Genomic DNA, 15,598 nt, shown 5'->3' on the forward strand with positions numbered 1-15,598 from the left:
CTGCTGCCCGTTACTTTGCTGGGGTGACCGCTGGCCATGTTAGGGGAAGGGGTAAAGGTCACTTCTCTCATCCCTGGCTCCACGCCGCTCAGGCTTTGCTAGATCTCTCGTATCCCGGTAGTCGTCTCTGTGCACGCTTCTGCTGCCTTCCCTTGCCGCTGGGCGTTGGCTGGGGGCCCTGCAGCTTGGGGGGCTGTTGGAGGCGGCCATGAAGCACCCCAAGCTCCATCCAGGACTCCTGGGCGCTCTGCTTTTCAGGGCTAGGGGGGTGAGGGGCAGGTCCTGCCCCACAGAGCTGTCACTCAGCAGGGCTTGCTCACTACAGAGGGGGGCAGTGGAGAGCTCAAGTATCTGCCCAGTGCACAGGGTGGGACGGACCCAGGAAGAGCCCCCCCACCCCCTCCAGGACCAACAGACAGGGGCCAGAGCCCATCTCTCTCTCTAGCATCTGTTAGAAAACCCTCAGCCCAGAGGCCCATGTAGCTCAGGCGGCCGTCTCTGACGGGGCCCAGGGCTCGCTGCTGCTCCCGCAGAATAAGGGACAGGAAAGCCCTCAAGGGGCAATACTAGAATATCCTGCCCCAAGGGGCCTTTCCCACAGCCACAGCCGCAGGGCTGCCCCCTCACTGAGGCAGGGTGAAGGTACGAGGGGCTATCCAGTGGCAGTGAGTTCCGCAGGGCAACTACATGCCGCATGTTTCTCAGAAGCAATCTCATTGCTGGTTTTCCTGTGTGCCCAGGGTCAGTTCCCCAGCCCCTGTGGAAAGGGCTGGGAGCCCCCACTGCTCCCGGGACCCTAGAGGTTTAGGGGGAGCAGCTCTCAGGACACAGGTGTTTCACCGCTGATATTGGTGAGGTGTGTGCCAACACCCCGCCCCAGCTACACCCACAGGCCTGGGCTCTCCGTGCCCTGAGCAGCAGCATGACAGTCCTCGGCGCCCAACGCCGACCCCCGCCCCTGGCGCCGGCGCCCGCCCCCCCCGGCGCCCAGCTCCCCCAGCGCTGACCCCAGGGCCCAGCGCCGCCCCCGGCGAGCCCTGTGGAGGCAGCGGGCCAGTCACACACTAGCTCGGCTCTGGCTCTCCCTGCCTCGCTCCCAGCCGCAGCGTGGGGCCGGCTGGAAGGGGCAGCCAGAGCAGGGACCCTGGAGTGGAACAACCCACGGCCCCAGTTCCCTGCCACCTCCAGGTCGGCTTCCCCCCCACCCCTGCGCATGGCAGCAGCAGGCAATGCCGGCGTTCCGCCCACCTTGCCTGGTGCCCGAGAAACCACAGCGGCTGACAGGCCCCAGGCCCCTCCTGCCATGTGCTGGGGGTCAGGACTGCTCTAGAAAACCCCACAGGCGGGCTTCATCCCCATGGCGCAGACAATGGCCAGGTGCTGCCTTTCCCTGTTTATTGAGTTATCTGCACCGGCCAACAGCCCCAGGGCGCCAGGCCGTGGCTCAGCAAACACCGTCCCAGCACTCCGCGTCCCCTAAGACCTCCGGCCATCCAGACAACACCCCCAGCACCCCCCGCTGTGGGTCTCAGAAGCCCATGCGGGGCCGTTTGCGGCGGGGCTGCGACATGGTGGAGCGCTGGCTCTGGGAGGAGGGGCCCCAGTGCTGGCTGCCCAGGCTGGAGGCCTGGCTCGCAGGCAGCTCAGACAGCGGCTCCGGGGCGGGCTCGGTGAAGAGGGCCAGGTAGTCCCGCAGGGTTTTCCTGCGCTCCTTGGGGATGCCCCGCGAGCTCAGGGTCTGGGACGAGAGCAGCTGGGAGGAGTCCTCCACATCCTGGCTGCCCCAGGCCTCCTGGGCGCCCTGCCCGCTGCGCTGGGAGCTGCTGTCCAGCGGGGAGGCCGGCCAGAACTGCCCCGGGGCTGGGGGCAGGGCCCCCCGTCCTGCCCGCGGTGGGGAAAGGTCCTGGTGGCACATGGGGGCTGGGGGCCGCTGCTCCTCGCGGGCCTGGCTGGGGGGCTGGCTGCCGGCGGAGAAGTCACTGAGGTCGGACTGGTAGGTGATGGAGGAGGTGAAGCTGCCCGACAGGCTGCGGCGGCTCCGCGCTTGCTTCCAGCGCCGTCTCCGGTCCCGCAGCACGTGCAGCTTGTGGGCCCTGGTCACGCCCAGCTTCTCCTCCCACCACTCGCCCCAGCCGCCCGCCCACGACGCCGTCAGCCGCTTGCTCAGGTCGTCGGGCCAGGCCCCAGGCTCCACGGGGTGCGGCATGGCCAGCAGGGCGGGGGGTGGCCCCAGGGCCCAGGGCGCCAGGCAGCCCCGCTCCCGCATGGCCTGGCGCAGCAGCTGGCGGGCTCGGCAGTAGGGGGCGCCGTCCCCGGCCGGCTGGCTCAGCTCCCCATGGGTGAAGAGGCGCCGCTGGCTGATGGTGGGGGGGGCCTGGGGCTGGCTCTGCTCTGGCAGCCGGCTCCAGTCCCTGATGAGAGCCTTCAGCCAGCAGCCGTAGCGGGCAGCAGCTGCCGGGCTGGGGCCCACGCTGGGCCTGGCTTCCTCCGGGGCTGCTGCCTGCCTGGCATCGGCGGTGCCCTCGGAGACGGTCCCTGGCAGGGGAGGCAGGCGGCCGCTCTCCTCACCGCCCGAGCCCATGGAGGCGCCCCATGTGGGCGAGGGCTGGCCGGCCGCAGCAGGAGCTGGCAGGGACGGGGGCGAGGCGGGGGCTGCCGACGACTCGCTCTCCGCCGGCGGCTCGTGCAGCAGGGTTTGGTAGAACAGGTCCCCGGCCTCGGAGAGCTGGAAAACCAGCAAGGACTCCAGCAGCCCCTGTCCGGCGTGGGCGGCCGTCACGCCTGCGGGGAAAGGGAGGTGAGGGGGCTGAGCGCAGCAGCGGGGGGCTGAGCCCCCCATAGGCCGCACAAAGGGCTAGGGGAGACCCCCCCCAGGCCCCACACAGAGCTAGGGGAGACCCCCACTGGGCCCACACAGCCCCACCCCAGAGAGCGGGCGAGATCTTTGTCCCACCCCTCCCAGCTCTCTGGAGCCCCCCCGTCGGAGGCACAGGTAGGTCAGAGCCAGGGCCCCTCCTTTTGGCTGCACCCCAGCGATGTGGGCCTGGGACTGCTGGGACACGGGGTATTCCATGCCAGGCCACCCCCACCCCCAGCACCCCTCTCCTCGCCCCAGCCACCTACCAGCTGCGGGTACGGTCAGCCTCTGGCACAGCAGGCCCTGCTGGGGGGTCACCTGCGCAGGGAGGTGCTGCAGACCCTGGTAGATGGGATGGAGCCGCCGGGGGGGCCCTGCGAGCTGGCAGGCCGAATGGCTGCCACCTGGGGGAGAGGGGAGTGTGAAAAGCTGTGCAGGCGCTCGCCCCCCACCCCACACTGCCCCCCCACTTGGACCTCCCAGATCCCTCCCAAACCCGCCCCCCCCCCGCACTGCCCCACTCATGGCTGTAACTCAGCCCCTCCTTGACAGAGCACCATGTGGCTGGGGGAGGGGCACCCTGGCTCTGGGGAACCCCCATACTGACATGTACACACGCCCCAGAGAACCCTCTACACCAGAAGTCCCCAAACTTTTCAGGGTCACACCCTCCCCCTCCCGGAGCCAGGAATGCACTGGCATACAGGGAGTAGCACTGTATGTAAGGGAGCAGTATGACTGCTCAGAGCTCCGGTACGAAACTGTGGAAAAACCTGAGTGTCTCTGGATTAAGTTTAGAAGTGTGAGCAACAAGAGTGATGTAGTGGTGGGAGTCTGCTATAGACCACCACCGGACCAGGGGGATGAGGTGGATGAGGCTTTCTTCCGGCAACTCACGGAAGCTACTAGATCGCATGCCCTGATTCTCATGGGTGACTTTAATTTTCCTGATATCTGCTGGGAGAGCAATACAGCGGTGCATAGACAATCCAGGAAGTTTTTGGAAAGCGTAGGGGACAATTTTCTGGCGCAAGTGCTAGGGGAGGCGCTTTTCTTGACCTGCTGCTCACAAACCGGGTAGAATTAGTGGGGGAAGCAAAAGTGGATGGGAATCTGGGAGGCAGTGACCATGAGTTGGTTGAGTTCAGGATCCTGACGCAGGGAAGAAAGGAGAGCAGCAGAATACGGACCCTGGACTTCAGGAAAGCAGACTTCGACTCCCTCAGGGAACGGATGGGTAGGATCCCCTGGGGGACTATCATGAAGGGGAAGGGAGTCCAGGAGAGCTGGCTGTATTTCAAGGAATCCCTGTTGAGGTTACAGGGACAAACCATCCCGATGAGTCGAAAGAATAGTAAACATGGCAAGCGACCAGCTTGGCTTAATGGTGAAATCCTAGCGGATCTTAAACATAAAAAAGAAGCTTACAAGAAGTGGAAGGTTGGACATATGACCAGGGAAGAGTATAAAAATATTGCTCAGGCATGTAGGAAAGATATAAGGAGGGCCAAATCGCACCTGGAGCTGCAGCTAGCAAGAGATGTCAAGAGTAACAAGAAGGGTTTCTTCAGGTATGTTGGCAACAAGAAGAAAGCCAAGGAAAGTGTGGGCCCCTTACTGAATGAGGGAGGCAACCTAGTGACAGAGGATGTGGAAAAAGCTAATGTACTCAATGCTTTTTTTGCCTCTGTTTTCACTAACAAGGTCAGCTCCCAGACTGCTGCGCTGGGCATCACAGAATGGGGAAGAGATGGCCAGCCCTCTGTGGAGATAGAGGTGGTTAGGGACTATTTAGAAAAGCTGGACGTGCACAAGTCCATGGGGCCGGACGAGTTACATCCGAGAGTGCTGAAGGAATTGGCGGCTGTGATTGCAGAGCCCTTGGCCATTATCTTTGAAAACTCGTGGCGAACCGGGGAAGTCCCGGATGACTGGAAAAAGGCTAATGTAGTGCCAGTCTTTAAAAAAGGGAAGGAGGAGGATCCTGGGAACTACAGGCCAGTCAGCCTCACCTCAGTCCCTGGAAAAATCATGGAGCAGGTCCTCAAAGAATCAATCCTGAAGCACTTACATGAGAGGAAAGTGATCAGGAACAGTCAGCATGGATTCACCAAGGGAAGGTCATGCCTGACTAATCTAATCGCCTTTTATGATGAGATTACTGGTTCTGTGGATGAAGGGAAAGCAGTGGATGTATTGTTTCTTGACTTTAGCAAAGCTTTTGACACGGTCTCCCACAGTATTCTTGTCAGCAAGTTAAAGAAGTATGGGCTGGATGAATGCACTATAAGGTGGGTAGAAAGCTGGCTAGACTGTCGGGCTCAACGGGTAGTGATAAATGGCTCCATGTCTAGTTGGCAGCCGGTGTCAAGTGGAGTGCCCCAGGGGTCGGTCCTGGGGCCGGTTTTGTTCAATATCTTCATAAATGATCTGGAGGATGGTGTGGATTGCACTCTCAGCAAATTTGCAGATGATACTAAACTGGGAGGAGTGGTAGATACGCTGGAGGGGAGGGATAGGATACAGAAGGACCTAGACAAATTGGAGGATTGGGCCAAAAGAAATCTGATGAGGTTCAATAAGGATAAGTGCAGGGTCCTGCACTTAGGATGGAAGAATCCAATGCACCGCTACAGACTAGGGACCGAATGGCTAGGCAGCAGTTCTGCGGAAAAGGACCTAGGGGTGACAGTGGACGAGAAGCTGGATATGAGTCAACAGTGTGCCCTTGTTGCCAAGAAGGCCAATGGCATTTTGGGATGTATAAGTAGGGGCATAGCGAGCAGATCGAGGGATGTGATCGTTCCCCTCTATTCGACACTGGTGAGGCCTCATCTGGAGTACTGTGTCCAGTTTTGGGCCCCACACTACAAGAAGGATGTGGATAAATTGGAGAGAGTCCAGCGAAGGGCAACAAAAATGATTAGGGGTCTAGAGCACATGACTTATGAAGAGAGGCTGAGGGAGCTGGGATTGTTTAGAATGAGGGGGGATTTGATAGCTGCTTTCAACTACCTGAAAGGGGGTTCCAAAGAGGATGGCTCTAGACTGTTCTCAATGGTAGCAGATGACAGAACGAGGAGTAATGGTCTCAAGTTGCAATGGGGGAGGTTTAGATTGGATATTAGGAAAAACTTTTTCACTAAGAGGGTGGTGAAACACTGGAATGCGTTACCTAGGGAGGTGGTAGAATCTCCTTCCTTAGAGGTTTTTAAGGTCAGGCTTGACAAAGCCCTGGCTGGGATGATTTAACTGGGAATTGGTCCTGCTTCGAGCAGGGGGTTGGACTAGATGACCTTCTGGGGTCCCTTCCAACCCTGATATTCTATGATTCTATGATTCTATGAATGGGGCTGGGTGGTGTTCCTTTCCTCCCCCCCCCCCCCCGTGGGGGCTGGCCTGGGCTCACTGGGCCCCCCAAGCATTCCTCTGCACCCCCCTAGGGGGGCACGCCCCAGTTTGGTGACCTCTGCCCTATACCATCCCCCAGCATGACCCCTCCCTGCAGGAAACAGCGCCCCCGAGCCAGGGACTGCAGCAGGAGCAGCTCGCAGCCCCCCCATGCACCCCGCCCCCGCGTACTGCAGCAGCCCCCCGCCCCCGCTCACCCGTGTACTGCAGCAGCAGCAGCTCCTGCGTGCGGTGGGTGCCCAGCAGCACCTTGTGGCTCCTCTCCTGGGACTGGCCCGGGCTGAGATGGGCGAAGATGGGCGGGGCCTCCAGCATGTGCTCCCAACGCAGCATCGGCACCAGGGGGAAGCGCTCGTCCACCACATACACCGAGAACTGGGGGGCAGGGTCCCGGGGGGGCAGTGAGAACGCCCCAGAGAGCCCCGGGGCTGCTCCGCTCCCCGCCCCGCCGGTAACCTGGGGGGCAGGGCACCGGGGGGCAGTGCCAGCTCCCCCCACAGGCACGGCCCAGCCCCATCCCCGTCAAGCTCACGGCCATGCAGCAGCTTTTCACCGTCACCGGCCAAGCTGCCCAGCCAGGCAGGCCCCTGGAGCCGCCCCTGGGAACCGAGTCGGCGCCGCGGGGAGCTGATGGGCCCAGCAGCTGGGCACCAAGCCGCAGGTTGGAACGGGCTCTGCAGGATCCTCCCCACCAGCACTGAGGGGCCGGAGCGTCGCCCACCCAGCCGCCCGGGCACTCACCTGCGTGGCGACGAGGTGCTGGCAGGGGTGGGCCCTGCCCAGGTACATGGGCAGCATCACTCGCTCTCCACTCTGGCACTCAGCTTCTCCTCCCACCTTGAACAGATCAAACTGGCGACTGGCGGGAGCCTGGAGCCAGAAGAGACCAGGGCACGTGAGCACCAAGGGAGGGCGGCCCCCTGCCCCGGCGAGCCCCAGCCCTGCCCTCCCCCTTCACTGCACCCGGGCAGCCTTACCCGCACGTCGAGGCACTGCAGGCCAGTGCGGTCAGCGCAGCTCAGCACCCGCGGGTGGGCGGTGAACTCGCTCCAGCGCCACGGGGATGCCTCTCGGAAGAACGCCGTCTCGGGGTCCTGGCGCAGTCGCTGCAGCCTGGGGACACAGGAATTACCGCTGGGCCGGCAGCGGGTGGGGAGTGTGGAGATCACCGCTGGGCCAGCTCAAGGGCGGAGGGAAGCAGGGGTCACTGCCTGGGCCGGTGTGGGGGGAAAAGGAGGGGAGGACACTGGGCAGAGGGATCAGCACCTCACCTGGGCGCGGGACAATGCAGGGCATTGGGCTCCCTGCCTGGGCCGGTCCCTGGCTGTTTGCGGGCAAGGGCGATAGGCAGCTCCCAGCACCAGGCTTCATAGTGGTTAGGAAGAGCCACAGCCGCCCCCAGGTGCCTGCACTGCCTCCCCCTTCCCAGGGCCCCAGCCCTTGGCCCCCCTTACCCAGTCTCGACGTTCCAGAGGTACACGGCCCCGCTGAGGGTGCAGACGGACAGCTCCCCGGGGAGGTGGGGGCTGTGGGGAAGGGCAGAGCGTCAGTGCGGGGCAGACCCCCCCTCGGGCACAGGACGGACGGGCCCAGCAAACCCGGTTTAAAGGCCTCCACTGGCAAAGGGTTCATTGCTGTGTCCGGCCCGACAAACTCACTCCACCTCCCACGCTGCACTGTGGTGGGAGGGACGGACCAGCAGCGCAGCACACCCGGCGTTACCATGGCGGAGAGTCGTGCGCACTGGTGCTCTGGGACGAACGGGGGTCCCTGAGCCCAGCCTGGACCGGGGCAGGGGCTGCAGGGGAAAGCCCCAGGAAGGGAGCTCCACGCGGCAGGGGGACATGAACCCAGCAGAGGGGAACCGAGCACCAGCCACGGGTGCAAAGTGGCTGATCTGGGGCCCCGAGGAAAGCAGACAGGCCCCTTTCTTCCCCTGCACCGCAGAAGCAAACGGACAGCGCCTTCTGCATTCCTGGGGTCAGCTCCCACCCAGGGCAGGGGGTGGCGAGGTGCCCTCCAGCCCGGGGTCCGCAGGGAGCATCACCCTCCGCCCCTCTGGGCTCCCGGCTCCTCCAGCCGGGCCAGCCCAGGCACGTACCTGACGGTGAGGCAGGAAGCGGGCGCGTCAGTGCGAATGACCTGGAGCGGGGCAGGGGCGGTGCCAGCCCGGAGCCGCCAGGCACCACAGTGATGATCCGAGCGAACGCCAATGAGGGCTACATGTGGGGAGGAGACGCCGCAGTAAGCCCTGGGGGCAATGGCTGCCGACCGGGGCCAGGCCCACAGGGGACGGGGACCCCAGGACAGGAGCAGGTGAGCTCAGCACCTCGGCCAACCCCACCCCCCCCCAGGAGGCTGTTCCCTGCCCCGTACACCCAGAGGATTGGCCCTCCTCCAGGGCCACAAGCATCCGGTGGCAGAGCCAGGAGCTGGGCCTGGCACCTCCCCGGGGCCCCACTCACCTTCCCCGGCCACCTGCGCGGTGGCCACCTGGCGGACCCGGCCACTGAGCTCGAACTGCGCGTGGCAGCCGTGGGCGCGGGGCTGCAGGGCACCAGCCACCTGCTCCAGAGCCACCTCCTGGAAACCTGGCACCGTGTCAAGGGCCACGCACCGACTGCAGGGGCCATTGCTGGCCCCACGCCAGAGGGTCAGCCCCAGTCCGGGGACAACAGCCAGGCCCTGGCCCAGCAAATCTCCCAGCATGGAGACAACGCTCAGCCCCCAGCCCAGCCCCCAGCCCAGCTCAGCCCCCAGCCCGGGGACAACAGTCAGCCCCCCCCAAGCCTAGCAAGCCCCCTAGCCCAGGCACAATTTACAGCCCCCGCATGCCAGCCCCCAGCCTCCCCAGCAATGGAGCCCAGCCGCACCCATCCCATCACCAGTGACAGATCAGCCGGGTCCTGGGCATCAAACCCCCCATCCCCAGGGGTGCAACAGGGACTTGATGCCCCTAGCAATGAGCTCTGCCTCCCCCACCCACCCCCCAGGCTGGGGCCACACTCGGCAGCGCCCTGCACCAGCACCGCCAGCCCGGCCTGTCTGCAGAAGGATACAGAGGAGGTTCATGGCCTCCCCTCCTGGGTAGACCAAGCAGCCGCCGGGGGCAGGAGCCACATCCTCAGTGGGGAGCCAAGCCAGTGCCCCCCCAGTCGGGGCGTCGTCGAACAGGAGCTTCGCCCACTGCAGGGCCAGCTCCTCGTGGACGCACTCGGCCAGCAGGCCCAGGGGCACCTCGAACAGCCAGTCCCGGGACAGGCAGGAGAACCAGCGCAGCCGTGGGCTGGGCTGGAGCCAGGGACAGTCACTGGGGGGACAGCCGGGCATCAGGGACAGCTCAGCCCTACCCCTCCCCAGCCAGCCTGGCAGCAGGGATGGTGCTGCACAGGACAGATGTGCAGGGAGGGGCCCCCAAACAGCTCCTCCCTAGTGCCACAAACTGACCCTATCCCCCAGACTGCAGCCCCCCCGCCCAGACTGTGTAACAGACAAACCTTCCCCACTGGGGCTGGGCACCAGAGGCAGGGGAAGTCTAGGCCCCTGGGAACAGCCCCCGGCCTCTCCCCAGCAGTCCAGACTTTCTGTGGGGTCTCCCCAGCCGCCCTGAGCCATGCAGGAGCAGCACTGATTGCTGCGCTGGCCGGGGTGCTGGCTCACAGGGCCTGTGCTGTCCTTGCCCAACACAGTCAGTGCCTGGAGGCCCTGCACCGCGCCTGGCTCTGCACCCCCGGCTGTGCTCACGGCACCCCAAGCAGAGGGGAGAGAGCAGGGCCCCTGCTTAGGCCGGGCACCACTCACCACCTGTCCTCCCTCCGGCCAAGCTCCTGGACCAGGGTCTTCACTGAGATGGTGTTTTCCTGCGCCTTGCTCTGCAGGGAGGGAGGGGACAGGCCGAGGTCAGGGCACACGCGCTGGGGGAGGGGTACCAGGGCACTGGGGGTTACACGCGCTGCGGGAAAGGAATGAGAGAATGGGATGAGTGGAGGGCACATGAGGGGCGGGAGGGGTATGAGGGCCTGCTGAGGAGGGCAGAGGCCATGAGGGGTGGGCGGAGGGCACACATGCCAGCAGGAGTCCTGCCCGCCGTGCTGTCTGTACTGCCCCACTGTCTCCTTGGCTCCCGCAGCTCATCTCTGAGCATGAGCCCCGGGGGCTGGGCAGCGCCTCTGCTCTGTGTCCGTACAGCACCCAGCACAGTGGGGCCCCCGGGTATGACAGCACTAATGGGGGGGGGGGGGATATTCCCACAGCTGGGGTCAGGAGCAGACGCAGCGAGGTGGGTGCTGCCCCTCCCCAGCTCTGGGTCAGGCCCGGCGGGGAGCAGAGGACCGGCGAGGGATGCTCACCTGCAGCTGCGCCTCCCCCAGGGAGAAGTGCTCCTGAAGAAGTTGCCCCATGGCGCCGAAGGCCTCCTCGGGGTGATCCAGGAAGAAGTGAGCCAGCTGCCAGGGAGAGGCAGGGTCAGTGCGACAGGCCTGACCTGGGGGGACTACGTTCCATGCCCGGCCCAGCCAGACTCCCTGCGGGACCTTGGCCCAGTCCCTGGGCTCTGCCCCCAGCTCTGCAGCACGTGGGTACGGAGCTGGGCCCTGCAGCCGGGCAGAGGATGGCTGACCCGACCCGGGGGCTGGGAGCTGGAGCCAGACAAGTGATAGGGCGTCGGCCTCTAACGGCGAGGAGATTAACCACAGAGCAAGCAACCGGGGGATTCTCCACCGCCAGCCATTTGCACATCCAGATGGGCTAGTTTCCTAGCAGCTCCGCTCGCGCTCAGCCAGGGATTCCTGGGGGGCAGGGCGCAGTGACCCCTCTGGCCTTGGCATCTCCGACAGCCCTGCCCTGCCGCACCAGCGGGGGGCGCTACGGGAACGACCGGGAGGACTGGACGCAGGAGTACCAAGGTCAATGGGGATGGGGAACCTCCCAACCCAGCCCCACTAGGGACCTGCTGCACAGAGATGACAGGGCCCAGCATGCAATGGGGCCAGTCTGTGGAGCAGAGCATGCTGGGCCCTCCATGATATTTGTCTGAACCCTGCGCCTGGCAGTGCCTGGCCTGCCAGGGGGTTGCTCCCCAGTGGGCACAGAGGGGTTAAAGCTGCTCTTGGGCATATCACTGAAGGATCAGACAGGAGAGCGCCAGGGGCCGGGACCGTCACACCTGGAAACCAACCACCCAGAAGAGGGCGGTTTTCCCCAAAGCCCGGGCGGGAGAGCACAGGGGGAAGGTGCCAGGGCCTATGGAGAGAGACACGGCTCTCACCCGGGACAGATGCACGGGGATCCTACAGCAGCTGGCGGGGTGGGGCCCTGACAGGGGCCAGACTGAGCTGCCTTCCCCTTTGCTTCCCTGGGCTGCCCTACAGGCCTCCAGGGCCAGGCTCCAGGCACCTGACAAACCCTGCTCGGCTGGAAAGGGCTGGAAACCAGCGGGGGGGGGCGTCGGTCCCTGCCTGGCTCAACGGGACTCATGGGCAGGGCTCCGGGGGTGGAGCAGGAGGCTGGAGCTCAGGGGCTCAGTCTCGAGGCCACTTGGCTGACCCTGGAGGAAGAGTGGCCCCGGGGAGGGGGGGGTCTGGCCACAGTAGGGATCCTCCTAGAGCCTGTTTACAAGCTGGGGCTCAGCACAGGCCCTGGGGAGCCGTCAAACCGACAGAGGTAGCCCCCTGGAGTGCCCGGCTGGGCAGAGCTGGGGCGTGGGCCCTGCCATGGATTCCTCGGGGCTCAGACAGCGAGCGGGTCCAGCGAGCCCACGGGGACCCCACCTGCCCAGGGAGCAGGGACGCAGGGAGACCCCTGGCCACACCGCCGCCTGAGGAATTACCTGCCCTGTGAAGTCCAGGGCAGCCCCCCCAGTCTTGCTGGCCTGGTGCTTCCTTTGAATCTGCCCCACGTAGAGGATGTCGTGGGGTGTCAGCGTGGGGACACGGCAGCCTGCAAGAGAGAAGGGCAGGGCCAGGCGGTTACCGCAGCGGGCAAGGGAATGCATCACAACCCTGGGCAGCGAGGGGGAGGGAGGCAGGGCGGGGCCAGGCGTACGCCCCCCCATGGGTGGGCTGGGGGCAGGGCTGAGAAGCTCCCTGCCCTTCCAGTGCTACCTCCCCCACCCTCCGGACATGCATGAGCAGCTCTGCCAGGCCCTCAGGGGGTTACGGGGAGGAAGAGATCAGGGGCCCCAGGGACAGGCCCCAGGGCAAACTCAAGACACAGGCCCCATCCCACCCCACACAGACACTAATTAACAAATGGTCCTGTGGTGCTGGGCTTGGGGCCAGCTGGGCCCCCAACCCCCCTCTACTCAGGGCCTGGCCGGGGGGCTCTCACTCGTGTTGGGGGACAGGAACGGCACGGCACACGCCTCGGCAGGGGCCCATCTCTCGCCCTTCTTACTGCGAAGCGGAATAAACCTCTCCTGGGGCTGAGGGACACAACGCAGACAGGTTAATACAGCCCCCCCAGTCCGCACGACGCACCCCGAGCTCCCCCCACGCAGCCCGGCCAAGGCAGCTCCACCCTGACCCACAGCCGGGACCTGCACACAGCCCTGCTGGTGCCCCCCGCTCCCCAAGACCTGCCCCCCCTCCTGCCGGTGCCCCCACTCCCGACCCGCAGCCCCTCGCTCCCCCAGCCCTGCCCCCCCCAGCCCTGCCGGTGCCCCCACTCCCGACCCACAGCCCCTCGCTCCCCCAGCCCTGCCCCCCCCAGCCCTGCCGGTGCCCCCACTCCCGACCCACAGCCCCTCGCTCCCCCAGCCCTGCCCCCCCCCGCCCTGCCGGTGCCCCCACTCCCGACCCGCAGCCCCCCATTCCCCAGCCCTGCCCCCCCGCCTGCCGGTGCCCCCACTCCCAACCCGCAGCCCCCCATTCCCCAGCCCTGCCCCCCCCGCCCTGCCGGTGCCCCCACTCCCAACCCGCAGCCCCCCATTCCCCAGCCCTGCCCCCCCCGCCCTGCCGGTGCCCCCACTCCCGACCCGCAGCCCCCCATTCCCCAGCCCTGCCCCCCCGCCTGCCGGTGCCCCCACTCCCAACCCGCAGCCCCCCATTCCCCAGCCCTGCCCCCCCCGCCCTGCCGGTGCCCCCACTCCCAACCCGCAGCCCCCCATTCCCCAGCCCTGCCCCCCCCCAGCCCTGCCGGTGCCCCCACTCCCAACCCGCAGCCCCCCATTCCCCAGCCCTGCCCCCCCCGCCCTGCCGGTGCCCCCACTCCCGACCCGCAGCCCCCCATTCCCCAGCCCTGCCCCCCCGCCTGCCGGTGCCCCCACTCCCAACCCGCAGCCCCCCATTCCCCAGCCCTGCCCCCCCCGCCCTGCCGGTGCCCCCACTCCCGACCCGCAGCCCCCCATTCCCCAGCCCTGCCCCCCCCGCCCTGCCGGTGCCCCCACTCCCGACCCGCAGCCCCCCATTCCCCAGCCCTGCCCCCCCCGCCCTGCCGGTGCCCCCACTCCCAACCCGCAGCCCCCCATTCCCCAGCCCTGCCCCCCCCGCCCTGCCGGTGCCCCCACTCCCGACCCGCAGCCCCCCATTCCCCAGCCCTGCCCCCCCGCCTGCCGGTGCCCCCACTCCCAACCCGCAGCCCCCCATTCCCCAGCCCTGCCCCCCCCGCCCTGCCGGTGCCCCCACTCCCAACCCGCAGCCCCCCATTCCCCAGCCCTGCCCCCCCCGCCCTGCCGGTGCCCCCACTCCCGACCCGCAGCCCCCCATTCCCCAGCCCTGCCCCCCCGCCTGCCGGTGCCCCCACTCCCAACCCGCAGCCCCCCATTCCCCAGCCCTGCCCCCCCCGCCCTGCCGGTGCCCCCACTCCCAACCCGCAGCCCCCCATTCCCCAGCCCTGCCCCCCCCGCCCTGCCGGTGCCCCCACTCCCAACCCGCAGCCCCCCATTCCCCAGCCCTGCCCCCCCCGCCCTGCCGGTGCCCCCACTCCCGACCCGCAGCCCCTCGCTCCCCCAGCCCTGCCGGTGCCCCCCGGGGGAGGGTTCGGGCCGGAGTCCGGAGGGGCACTCGGGAGGGGGCTCGGGGGGGGGGGGAGCCAGAGTCCGGGAGGGGGAGTCCGAGGGGGGGCTCGGAAGGGGCGGGGGCGCGGAGCACGGGGGGGGGCTCGGGGGGCAGAGTCCGGGGCCGGGGAGGGGCTCGGAAGGGGGGGGGCGCCGAGCCCGGGGGGGGCGGGGAGCCGGGGGGGCTCGGGGGGCGGAGTCCGGGGCCGTGGGGGGGGGCTCGGAAGGGGCGGGGGCGCCGAGCCCGGGGGGGGGACGGGGAGCCGGGGGGGGGCTCGGAAGGGGCGGGGGGGGCTCGGGGGGCGGGGGCGCCGAGCCCGGGCGGGGGGCGCCGAGCCCGGGGGGGCTCCGGGGGCGGAGTCCGGGGCCGGGGGGGGCTCGGAAGGGGGGGCGGGGAGCCGGGGGGGGCTCCGGGGGCGGAGTCCGGGGCCGGGGGGGGCTCGGAAGGGGGGGCGGGGGGTCGGAGTCCGGGGCCGGGGGGGCCGCGCTCACCTGGCTCGGGCCGGCCCCCTGCACCTGCCCGTAGCCGCCCCAGCCCGCGAGCGGCGCCGGGCGGGGCAGGTCCCGCGGGGGCCCGGCGCGGCAGCCGGCAGGGAAGAGCGAGCCCGGGAACGCCATGGGCCGCCGCCAGGGGGGGCTCGCGGCCCGAGTCGCGGCTCCGCCAATCAGCGCGCGAGCCGGACGGGCGGCGGGGACCGTGGAGCGGCGGGGGCAGCGAGAGCGGCGCCGCCGGGGCCGGCAGGGACCCGCCACGGCGCCCCCTGGCGGCCGGCGGGGAGCCCCGCGCCGGGCACGAGGACGGGCCGGGCCGGGCGGGGTCAGGCGCTCCCCGGACTTGCTGGGTCCGCTGGCCGGGAGGAGGGAGGGGAAGATCGGGGGGGGGCATGGGGGGGGTCGCTCCCGGGGGCGGGAGATGGGGGGGTCTTTTTTTTAAGAGCAGCAAGGATTTCACTGTGAAGCCAAGCTGGTCGCCTGCCATATTTACTATTCTTTCGACACATCGGGATGGTTTGTCCCTGTAACCTCAATAAGGATTCTTTAAAATACAGCCAGCTCTCCTGGACTCCTTTCCCCCTCATGTTATTCTCCCAGGGGATCCTGCCCATCCGATCCCGGAGGGAGTCACACCCATCGTTTGACCTGGGGCTTGGTCCTTTGGGGTCAGGGGAACTTTTTCTTTTCTATGATGAAATAAGATTTTCAGAGTTTATCATCCTCTGTTTGATGTGTGTGTCTGGGTGGAGGCCGGAGGCTGGTACTTTAAGGGAACTGCGTTGTGTGGACGTCTGAGCACCCAGGGAGGGGCTAGAGAAGCTGGTTTGGGCTGGCTGGGTAAA

General features: G+C 67.0%; 1 protein-coding gene across 3 annotated transcripts; it reads right to left on the reverse strand.

Annotated features, from left to right (window-relative positions):
- Positions 1-1,358: 1,358 nt before the first annotated feature.
- Positions 1,359-14,831, reverse strand: TAF1C (TATA-box binding protein associated factor, RNA polymerase I subunit C). Of its 3 annotated transcripts, XM_074953856.1 has the most exons (14): positions 14,754-14,831; positions 12,596-12,689; positions 12,096-12,205; positions 10,618-10,713; positions 10,070-10,140; positions 9,328-9,578; positions 8,734-8,859; positions 8,370-8,487; positions 7,723-7,794; positions 7,246-7,381; positions 7,010-7,138; positions 6,466-6,643; positions 3,124-3,261; positions 1,359-2,781 (listed from the first exon to the last, which is right to left on the reverse strand). In XM_074953856.1, the coding sequence occupies exons 4-14, from the start codon at positions 10,666-10,668 to the stop codon at positions 1,529-1,531; spliced, it is 2,523 nt and encodes an 840-aa protein (XP_074809957.1). In that variant the 5' UTR covers positions 10,669-10,713; positions 12,096-12,205; positions 12,596-12,689; positions 14,754-14,831; the 3' UTR covers positions 1,359-1,528. The 3 variants fall into 3 exon arrangements, with proteins under 3 accessions (XP_074809957.1, XP_074809958.1, XP_074809956.1); XM_074953857.1 differs by lacking the exon at positions 14,754-14,831 and having other exon boundaries at positions 12,662-12,689; XM_074953855.1 differs by lacking the exons at positions 7,723-7,794; positions 12,596-12,689; positions 14,754-14,831 and having other exon boundaries at positions 12,096-12,199.
- Positions 14,832-15,598: the final 767 nt, after the last annotated feature.

The sequence above is a fragment of the Natator depressus genome, chromosome 5 (assembly GCF_965152275.1).
Source record: "Natator depressus isolate rNatDep1 chromosome 5, rNatDep2.hap1, whole genome shotgun sequence".
In the NCBI taxonomy this organism is placed as follows: Eukaryota; Metazoa; Chordata; order Testudines; family Cheloniidae; genus Natator; species Natator depressus.